Source organism: Bison bison, unplaced genomic scaffold, assembly GCF_000754665.1.
Source record: "Bison bison bison isolate TAMUID 2011002044 unplaced genomic scaffold, Bison_UMD1.0 scf7180017864472, whole genome shotgun sequence".
NCBI classification, from domain to species: domain Eukaryota; kingdom Metazoa; phylum Chordata; class Mammalia; order Artiodactyla; family Bovidae; genus Bison; species Bison bison.
Window position 1 is genome coordinate 11732689 of NW_011495033.1, and position 11706 is coordinate 11744394.

The 11706-nt window shown below is 38.3% G+C and overlaps 1 protein-coding gene across 1 annotated transcript in view; it reads left to right on the forward strand.

The window, feature by feature from the left end:
* PPM1D (protein phosphatase, Mg2+/Mn2+ dependent, 1D) overlaps positions 1 to 11706 on the forward strand; it is a gene marked incomplete at its 5' end in the record, with an annotated part of 61285 nt that overhangs the window by 13229 nt on the left and 36350 nt on the right. The window contains one exon of the mRNA XM_010861714.1: positions 5495 to 5723. Within this exon, the coding sequence (XP_010860016.1) occupies positions 5495 to 5723 (229 nt within the window). The remainder of the gene's footprint in view (positions 1 to 5494; positions 5724 to 11706) is intronic.

Consider the following 11706-nt stretch of genomic DNA (forward strand, 5'->3'; position numbering starts at 1 on the left):
CTCCACAGGGTGGAGGTTACTTCTGAAGTTCATGTGGAAAAATACTTCAGAGACTATTGAGAAAGAAAAATAATTGGAGGACACTTAAACTCCCAATTATTAAAAAGCACCATAAATAGATTAGTAGGATGAGTCTAGAAATAGATCTGAGGCAAGATGTAACATATGATAAAAGGTGACATTTCAAATGAAGAGGGAGAGCAGGAATTATTCAGTATTTTTAGATCATTGCAGAATATCTTTCATAATATATTAGTGCTTTTGACAAAAAACGTGATTTAAACATTAACATTTCTTTGATTACCCTTTTTATTTTTAGCTTTTTTCCTCCCTTTTCATCTCATTTTAGGTGCTTTTTGCCAACAGCTGAATTACTTGTATACTGTAGGTAAATTTTGTTTTTCTTAATGTGCTTAAGAACTCTTTTTTCTGGGAGTTCACTTTGTTCTCATTATATTTAGCTGCAGAAAACAATCTTTTCCAGTTTCTTTAAAAAAAAAAAGGAAAGGTTTTACCTAGAGCCATAAAATAAAGGTCTAAAGAAACATACCATACTCTAGGCTGAGCTTCTAAGGAATGCTGTCTGTAACCGAACTGCAAAACTGCATGGTCTATAGAGCTGTCTGCTGGGATCTGTGTTTGCAGAATTGATGCCTTTTTCCTGCTGCTTTTTTTTTCTTTTAACTTAAAAAAAACCCTGAAATATAGCATGCATACATAAAAGGCCGTAACACATAAATGTACATAATAAATAATCATAAAATGAACACCATCCAATTAAGAAAGAGAACATTGCCTGAACCCCAGTAGGCCCTTCTGATCTCATATTCCTCGCTTCCCCCAAGGGGCAATCAGGATCTTGACTTAGGTGATTATAGTTCTGTAGTGATTTACTTACTTTTCTTAATAGTTTGCCTGTTGCCTGTAAACATGAGAGAGAGAGAGAGAGAGAGAGAGAGAGAGAGATTTTTTTTTTCCCCTGAAGAAAAGCATGCTGTATGTATTCTTTTATCTCATACTTCTTGTGAGATTCTTACCCATGGTGTGTAGTATAATCTATTGTTATTTTGAAGGACATTTGAGTTGCTCATTTTAAGCCCAGATGAACAGTGCTGCTCTGAGCATTCATAGGTATTGTGTGCACATGTGCATTAATTTATAGTGTATACCCAAGGGTAATGAACAGAGTATGCCTATCTTCACCTTTACCATATAATGCCTAGATGTTTTCTAAAGTAGTTGTACCAGTTCATACTCCTACCAGTAGTTGATGATAGAACATGTTATTCCACATTCTTAACTTACTATTGTCAAATTTTATGCAGTCTGATAATTATGTGTGGTATCTTGTTGTGGCTTTTAATTTGTATTTCTCTGATGATTAAAGAAGCCAAACATCTCCGCATGCTTCTTGGCTGTCTGCATGTCCTTGTTTGTCAAAGCCTGTTGAGGCTCTTTATCTGTTTTTCTGTTGAGTAGTCTTATTGATTTGATTTGTGGAGCCTTATATGTATTCTGGATACTATTCCTTTGACCCATATATGTTACAAATGTATCTTCTTCCATTCTGTGAGTTGTCTTTTCACTCTAGTATCTTTTAATGAATAGAAAGTCTTGATGGTAGTACAAGTTCACAATCATTTTATTTTATATGGCTAATCCATTTTTTGTCTTTAGGAAATCCTTGTTTACCTTGAGATCATGAATGTACCTTTTTGTGCATTTTCTGAGCATTTTAACTTTGCATTTCACGTTAGGTCTTTTTTAAAAAATGAGTTTATTTTGGCTTTGCTGGGCCTTCCTTGCCGCACGCAGGCTTTCCCCAGTTGCGGTGAGCAGAGCTGCTCTCTAGTTGCCGTGTGCAGGTTCTCACTGCGGTGGCTTCTCTTGTTGCGGAGCACGGGCTCTAGGGCCCGCAGGCTCAGTCGTTGCGGTGCATGGGATTAGTTGCCCTACTCAGTTCCAGGAGCAGGAATTGAACTCGTGTCCCCCGCATTGTTCAACCTGGATGAACCTGGCGCCACTGCGCCACCAGAGAAGTCCCTCATGTTAGGTCTTTAATGTATCTGAATTGATTTTTTGTGTTTGGCATCAGGAACTTAGAGTTACTATTTTTTAAATTTTGTCCCAGTTCCATTTATTGCATGTTTGTCTTTTCTCCACTGTTCATATATCAAGTGTCTAAATATGCATGGATCTGTGCTGACTTTTATTTGTTCACGGGTTTTCTACTTTTCCATGAATGTCTTATTAGAGATTTGTTAGCATTGTTCCCAGATATTTCATACCTTTTGCTGTTACTGTGGATGGGATCTTGTTTTTAAAGTTACATTTTGTAATTTTTTCTATTTTACAGAAATAGAATTGATATTTTATATAAGTATTTGTATCCATTGACCTTATTGAACTTTATCAATGCCAGTAATCTAGCCACAACGGTTTTCTTTGGGGCTTTTTTTTTTTTTTTTTGCAACTCCACTTGGTGTCTCTTAGGCTGTTTGCTTTTTTCTTAAATACATAATGGTAATAACAACAACTAGTGTTTTTAAATTTTATTTATTTATTTTATTTTTGGCTCTGCTGGGTCTTTGTAGCTGTGCACTTTTTCTCTAGGTGGTGAGTGAGGGCTGCTCATTGCAGTGGCTTCTCTTGTGGCTGAACACAGGCTCTCGGGCTTCAGTAGCTGTGGCTTTGAGTCTTCAGAGCACAGGTTCTGTGGCTTAGTTGCTCTGTGGCCTGTGGGGTCTTCCTGGACCAGGAATTGAACCCATGTTCTTGCATTAGCAGACAGATTCTTAACTACAGAGCCACCAGAGAAGCCCGCAAACCAATGTTTATTGACTACTCACTGTGTGTCTGGTACTGCTGCAGATGGTTTTACGTGTGTACGTGGCATATGCACATGAATTTCTAGCTTCGTCAGTATTGGCAGCTGTTCTGGTTTCCCTCAGCAGTTGTTTCCTGTGCTGCAAGAAGTCCTCTGTTGTGAGTGACAGGTCACTCTGGAGGATGGATTCCTGTATCATGTGATGGGCCGGGGAGATGCACTGTAGGGTTCAAGAGATGGCTTTTTGGCATATATAATTTTGGAAAAGAAAAGAACTAGTCAGTCTAGATATATTAGAGGAGGCTCATGGCTATAAAAGTTGAGTGGCACCTCATCCACTTGGCGGGGGCGGAATTTATCTCTTCTCCCACATCCCCTTTGAGATCCTGTTGTTCCCATCGGCAGACGCACCACTTTCCTTAAAAGAGAGCAGAATTGAAAGAGACACACGTACCCCAGTATTCATGGCAGCACTATTTACAATAGCTGGGACATGGAAGCAACCTAGATGTCCGTTGCCAGATGAATGGATAAGGAAGTTGTGGTACATATACACAATGGAATATTACTCAGCTGTAAAAAGGAACACATTTGAGTCAGTTCTAATGAGATGGATGAACCTGGAGCCTGTTACACAGAGTGAAGTAAGTCAGAAAAAGGCAAATACTGTATATTAATGCATATATATGGAATTTAGAAAGATGGTGCCCATGATCCTACATGTAGGGCAGCAAAGGAGACACAGACATAAAAAACAGACTTTTAGACTCAGTGGGAGAAGGCGAGGGTGGGATAATTTGAGAGAATAGCTCTGAAGCATGCACATTACCACATGTAAAATAAATGACCAGTGCAAGTTTGATGCATGAAGCAGGGCACCCAAAGTCAGTGCTCTGGGACAAGCTAGGCGGATAGGGTAGGGTGGGGAGAGAGGTGGGAGGGGAGGTCAGGATGGGGAGGACACATGTATGCCTGTGGTTGATTCATGTTGATGCATGGCAGAACCATCACAATATTGTATTTATCCTCCAATTAAATTAATTAAAAAGAAGAGAAGTATTATAGTTAGTACTGAGGCCTCCCAGGTGGTGCTATTGGTAAAGAATCCACCTGCCAATGCAGGAGACATAAGAGATGGAGGTTCGACGCCTGGATTGGGAAAATCCCCTGGAGGAGGGCACATCAGCTTACTCCAACATTCTTGCCTGGAGAATCCCTGGACAGAGGAGTATGGCAGGCTACAGTCCATAGGGTCAGAAAGAGTTGGACATGGCTGAAGCGACTGGCATGCAGGCACTGTAGTTAGTACTGGCATCTTAGGCACTTAAATGTTTCACCTTTTACCATGTGGGGAGTTTAGGCACTCAGTTTAAAACTCCCACAGTTTTAAATGAATCTGCCAAGCTTCCAGCATCCATTCCTTACTTCAGCCTTTGTCACTGCCTCTTTCAACTTTCCTGGAACTCTGTTAACAAGGAATACTGATGTACTGCCTTCTTTACTGACTGCTTTTTCCTCATGTTGAATTAAAAATTCTGCATTCTGATTTTTTTCCCCTCAATACAGTTCCATGTGTTTAAAATTTCAGGAATTCCTCAGATTTCTTATGACCCTTTTCTGTGTTTCATGACTGTGTTTCAGGACTTTTTATTATTTGTAATCTGTCCTTTCAATAGGATTTTGTGGGGAGAATATGTCAGTGTTCAGACTTTGTTTGCTATCTTGAACTGTAATTTGTTCAATGTTATAGAATATTTTATTCTTGTAGCTCAGTCGGTAAAAAATCTAGCCTGTAGTGCAGGAGACCTGGGTTCAATCCCTGGGTTGGGATGATCCCCTGGAGAAGGAAATGGCAACCCACTCCAGTATCCTTGCTTGGAAAATCCCATGGACAGATGAGTGGTGGGCTGCAGTCCATGGGGTTGCAAAGAGTCAGGCATGACTGAATGACTACACTTCATTTCATAGAATATTTCAGAAGTTTTAAATGATAGTAAGTATAATCAGTATAGGTTTTGGAATTAGATACATGGGATCTTTGCTGCTTAAAATATTTGAGTTATTTTGAGTAACTTTCTTAACCAAAGTTTTGGTTTCTTCATCTGCAAAATTAAAATAATGAAACTGATCTTAGCTTATTGTTAGTGTTATGAGATAATACAGGTAAAGCTCTTAGCACAGGTAAAGCGCTTAGGAAGTGGTATCCAGTAGGTGCTTGGTAAATGTTATTTATTAGGTTATGAATATTCAGCAGAGTTACTTTAAAAACAAATCAAGTGGCTTTTTCTGAAAATCTTTTTGGAGAAAAATTAATATAAACAGATGATAAGCTGCTGCCAGTATCAAACTTTTAACATATCCTTGCTACTAAATGTAGTTAAGACTAAGACTTATGTGGAATTACTAAACCTATGACATAACATTTTTCTCCTAAGATTGCCTTGATGGTCACAATATAATTGCATTATCTATAAAATTAATTTATTAATGTAAGAATGAAGGGATTAACATAAGTCCTTCTTTAATAGCTTTCAAAATATGTTTCTTAAATATTTTTGTGTGCTAATTCAGATTTTAATATGCTAACTCAACGTAAGTTGCAGTTTTTATTCTGCCACAGTAGTTATGTATACACCTGAAAGTAAAATTTTTTCTTTTCTATTACAGCAGAATGGCCAAAGACTATGACAGGTCTTCCCAGCACGTCAGGGACAACTGCCAGTGTGGTCATCATCCGAGGCTTGAAGATGTATGTTGCTCACGTGGGCGACTCAGGGGTGGTTCTTGGAATTCAGGATGACCCCAAGGATGATTTTATCCGAGCTGTGGAGGTGACACAGGACCATAAGCCAGAACTTCCCAAGGAAAGAGAACGAATTGAAGGACTTGGTGGGAGGTAATGATTGTCCTCTGTCTTCCCTCTCTTGGTTCTATTTAGTCCTTTTCTGCTTTACTTACCAGGTGGACCTACTTCTCCCTTTTAATGAAGTTACAGATTTTTAGCTTGCCTGGTGAAGTATCCATGTATATTTATAATTATTTTATTATTTTGAATTGACTGATTTATTTCTGATAAATGGCTCCAAAAGGAAATAATATCTTAATGGCACTCAAGTAACAAAACATACAGGGATTTATTTAAAGCCTTTTGTATAAACACTAATCAGCATGCCCTTCAGAATCTGGACAAAGCAGCCCTCAGAGTTTCAGAATAGAACAATTTGAATCTATTTTGGGGAATAGAATTTTGTTAGAATTAGCCTTCAGTTTTCCTCTTTGATTTGTAAGTTTCGTATGCGGCAAACCTCTGTGTTATGTTCTCAGTGTGTTTTGAGACAGTTTGTAAACTATGAAGTGAATTTGACTTAAGCATAGTATTTTTAGGATACAAACTAAAATGCAAGGTTATTCTAAAAGCAGAGGAAGGAATAACGTAAGAAAATTTAAAAATCATTCCAATACTAATTTTTAAAAAATCAAGGATCTGAGGCAAGTTAACAGAATCCAGTGTTTTCTAAGTAATCATTTAACTCAAGTCTTACCATAATATTGTTACTTTTTTCTCCTTTCTTGTTTTTATTACATAAAATTTTTTTTTTCAGAGAAATAATAAGCTGAAGGAAAGAATTAACATCCTTAAATTACCAAGAGTTCAAAAGATCAGTAAGAGAAGGAGTAAAACCCTGCCAGATTCAGATGGCATAAAGGAGAAGTTTGAAAGACAGAAAAAATTAAAAACAGTAGTAGGAACATTTGAAAAATATTTAACATTGAAGTGAATTTCTATTTTTTGTTATTGAGTTAGCAATATTTTAATTGTAATGGGTATCCTGTTGCTAGGATTATATATTGGTATGACCTATACAAAATACAACATACCACTAACTTTAAATTTATATAGGCTGAGTAATTTCAGGAATCTCCTCTAAAGAAGGAATATGAAAAAAAAAAGAAGGAATATGAAATGTGGACCAGAATGTCTAAATAGAGTTATTGATTGCAGCAGTGTTTATTGACTGTTAATTCAGCTGAAAATAACTTGAAGGCCCAACATCTGGAAAATGGTTAATTACATTTAATTATATTCATAACAGTGGATATGATGTGAACAAAATTTTTAAAAATCATGGTATTATGAAAATTTTCAAACATTAAAGTAAAGGTCAGGGAATTCCCTGTTGGTTCAGTAGTTAAGACTCTGCACTTTCACTGCTGAGGGCCTAGGTTCAGTCCCTCCTCAGGGAACTAAGATCCTGCAAATTGCGTGGCACGGCCAGAACAAACAGACAAAAAAGTAGAGGTAGACTAGTATAATGACCTCCAATACATATGAGGAATTTTAAAAAAAATACCATTTTTTTGCCTGTTGCGCTGAGAGATAATTGACGTTATTGTGTAGATTTAAGATGTACTACATGATAGTTTGGTTTAATTATATTGTGAAATATTACCACAGTAGGTTCAACTAATCTCCATCTTCTCATATAGATACAATTTTTAAAAAGAGAGAAAAAAATAAAGGGAAAAAAGTCTTGTGATGAGAACCCTTAGGATTTATTGTCGTAACAACTTTCCTGTGTATTGTTTAGCGGTGTTCACTACACTCATCATGTGGTACATTACATCCATAGTACTTACTTATCTTATAACTGGAAATTTGTACCTTTGACCAGTTCCCCCTTTCCCCTGCCAGGAATTTTTAATAATATAGGAGAATGCTTGTTGGTCACAATAAGCAGGATATAAAATTACATTGGTAACTATTTGTCTCCATGGAGATTGTACCAGTTTATACTTCCATCAGCAATATATGTGAATGACCCTGACAACATAATTATAGAACTTGTTGATCATCACCAGTTGTAGGTAAAAAAAAAAGTCATCTTGGTGATGCTTTCATTTGAATTTATCTTGAGAAAAGTTGAATTATTTTTTATTTGTTGAAAAGCCATATAGACTTCGTTTTCTGTGTGTTTTTGTGTATCATCTTTGTTTATTTATGGGGGAGAGTAGTCAGCCTTCTTTTTGTATTAATGTATAGGAGCCATATACATTAGAGAAATTAGACTTATGTATGTGATGAATTTCAGATGTTGTTTTCACAGTTTGTCTTTTGATTCTGCTCCTGGAATTTTTTTTCCATGTGGAAGTTCATTTTAATGTAGTTAAATTTATCAATGTCTACCATTATGACTTTTGGTTTTTGTGCCATATATATAATTCCTTCACTCTGAGATTGTTATAAAGTCTTCTATATTTTCTTCTTATACAACAGTTATGAATACTTTGGTCTTAGGGACACTTTACATTCTTAAAAATTGAGGCCCTCAAAGAATTTTTTTGTTTATATGGGTCAGATGTATTGACAACCATATTAGGAATTAAAATGAAGATGTTTCAAATATTTGTTAATTTATTGAAAAATAACAATATTAAGCTCATTATGTGTTAACAGAAAGAACTTTTTTCTATGAAAAAATAGCTGTTTCCCCAAAACAAACATTTGAGAGGATTGGCACCGTTTTACAATTTTGTAAGTCTCTTTCTTGTCTGGCTTAGTAGGTGACAACTAGATTCTTATATTAGCTTCTGCATTCAAATTGTTGTGATAAGGTATTTTGGTTGCAGTATCTAAAGTAAAATCGTATTTTACATAGATATATAGGTGGAAAAGAGAGTGTTTTCAAAGCTTTTTCATATTTTTTGGGCATTTTTCTTTGATACTGTTCTAAAATTCACGAAGAGGGAATTTCTTAAAGATTGATAATGTGATGTTTGAAATCTTACCAGTAACTTTTTCATATCCTTTCATTGAGAGCCATTGGTGTATCAGTTAAGAGCCATTGGTTAAATAATATCTTTATCCATGCATGATCTTTTTAATAGACTTTTATTTTTTGAGCAGTTTTAGATTCATAGCAAAATTGAGCAGAAAGTACAGGAGTCCCTGCCTCCTCTATGTGAATAGTCTCTTCCACTGTCAGCTCTCTTCCCCAGAGTGGGTCATTTGTTATGATTGATGACCCTACATTAACACATCGTTATCACTCAAAGTCAATAGATTACATTTGGGTTGCTTTTGGTGTTGTACATTCTAGGGTTTGACAGATGTGTAATGACAGGTGTCTACCGTTATAGTTTAATACAGAACAGTTTCACTGTCGTGGGAATCCTCTGTGCTCTGCCTCCTTTCCCCTTCCCCTCTTTCTATTCCTGGAAGCCACTGGTCTTTTTATTATCTCCTTAGTTTTACCTTTTCCAGAGTGCCACATAGTTGGAATCATAAAGTATATAGCCCCTGTGCATGATTTTGAAACCTAAGTATTGGTCACTTGTAAAACATTGGTTAGCTGGGTTATGCAGATCATCCAAATATTGACATCTTTTATCATACAATATATCAAGTTCTGTAGCTGTTTAAAAACTCCACTGTATGCACATGGTCTTAGTATTATTAGGAAAATAATTTTTTGACCTTGCAGATCCCCTGAAATTGTCTGGGGGACTTCCAGGGGGGTCCCTGAACCATGTTTCAAGAGCCACTTTTCTAGTATTTGTATGGTTTTGTCATTTACATTTTAATCTTATAGCTCTGGAACTTTAAAGTTGTGTAGTAGGGATTCAAGTTAATATTTTTTTCTAACTGGCTATCAGTAGCCACTTGAACAATTCCACAGCCATTCCTTGCTGATTTGAAGGCTTACGAGGCATAAAACCCTTCTATTAGTGGGAAGATGACCTGGAGTTTATCCTCTTCTAGCAGTCTTTCCCTGGTTAAGATAAATGTGGAATGTTGACTCTGTTACAAGGCAACATTGCTCGTTGTAGAAGGATCCTTGAATGGAACTGCAGGTGGATAGGAAAGATTGCTATGGACCACAGATTTCCCTTGGAAAGCAGGGACCTTGGCTGCCCTGTGTGCATGCAGCTGGACTTGTGTGGGGATCGGGAAGTCAGGGGCTCTTGAGACACAGATTCCTGTGGCCTATGAAGCTCACTTGTGGTGGCTGGAAGTTGGCTCCTGGATTTCTGTAAGGATCATTGCTGAAGGCGGCACTACTGGAGCTGCAGTTCTGCAGACTGTGTTTCCTGTCCTGTATCCTGCAAAGTCAAGTGAACCTGGGTTCGTGCTATGGTTTATTAGGTCCTGTAAGTGTGAAGTGAAGGTCAGTGTGTATCTGAGACCACTGCTGGTAGTTACGTAAAGTGAGCTTTGCAATCATATTTATTGGGCTGGCCAAAAAAAAATAGTTCCTTCAGGTTTTCCCATATGATGATATGGCAGAACCTGAACAAACTTTGTTGCCCACCCAAATTTGGGCCTTTTCTGGGTATCCTTAAATACCAGTACCATACTTTTTTTAAAATCGAGGCTTTAATTATAATTTTTAATATTGGTAGACCTGATTCCTTTCATTAGTCTTGTAAAAAATCTTTTTCTTTACCATTCTTTATTTTTCTCTGTGAATTTTTAATATGTATTTGTATTTAACTTTATTTTTTGAGTTTATGGTTTTTGTGCTGTTACTTAAAATACCATCTGGACAGCTGGACGAACTCTTTGCCATTTGAGAGCAGGTGTCTTTTTGCACAAATTGAGCTATTTTGTTATAAGTTATTTCCTCCTTTCCTTCTGTCCTCATCCTAGGCAACTGGCCAGTGCTCTGTTTTCCCAGCCTTCTGTTGCTTCTCTGTCAGCCCCTGCGTGTCAGGCTGATCCTTTTGTATGCCTTTTAATCACACAGGACAATGGCAGGAAGTGCAAGAGAAACAGCATCTTTTACAGCATTGCTTTGGGTTTTTGCTACTGGGTGTAAAAGTTTTAGCCAGTGCTCTTTTTTTGTCATTTGTTCCTCTGTTGGTGTTTATGCTCAGAGACCATAACAACTTTGAATATTACGTGTCAAGAGAGCTCCCAGGAGTGTTATATTGAAAGCAATGTGGGTAGCTACTGTAATTACTTAATGTTAAGCCTGACTTTGGGGCTTCCCTGGTGGCTCAGTGGTAAAGAACGTGCCTACAATGCAGGAGCCACAGGTTTGATCCCTGGGTCTGGAAGATCCCCTGGAGGGAGGGCATGGCAACCTACTCCAGTATTCTTGCCTGGAGAATCCCATGGTCAGAGGAGCCTGGCGGGCTGCAGTCCATAGGGTTGCAGAGTTGGACACGACTGAAGTGACTGAGCATGGCACACATGCAAGCCTTACTTTTTAGGGAGCAGGTTTAGGAAAGAGCTACAGGGCATAAGGTGTTAGGAAGGCAGAATGCTGGTGTCTCTTTTCCCGGAACTCTTGTGTTTCATAGTTTCTTGTGAATGGTATTTTGGTTGGATATTAGCAAAGATTTGGACAGCAACAAACACTTTTTGTCTCTCTTTTTTTTTGGTCACGCCACACAGCCTGGGGGATCTTAGATCCTGAGCAGGGATAGAACCCAGCCTCCCTGCACTGGAAAAGCAGAGTCTGAACCACTGGACTGCCAGGGGAAGTCCATGAATGGTAGATGTAGTCTTTACTGTTTGCTTTTTGAGGGTCAGCTTTGAAGAAAGCATAAAATAAAAAGTAACCACCCCCCAACTCGGCCCTCCATCTCCCTAGGGGCTTCCCTCTGGGCAAGGTTCCCTCAGCCCCAGCCCGACCTGCCTGGGCAGGGGATGGAGCCCCTAGCAGCAGGGCCATAGGGATCAGCGCTTCTGTGTCTTTAGGACCAACCTGCTTGCTTTGCGGGGGCGGCAGCGAGTCCCTAGTCTCCTGGGCTGCTCAGGAAGCCCCTTCCCCACTGGAGGGCGAGGTCCTCAAGCAGACCCAGCTGGCCCAGGCCAGGCCCCCAGACCCCAGGCCTCTGGCTTCAGCCCTCCAGCCTCAGCTCCCTAGTAAGTG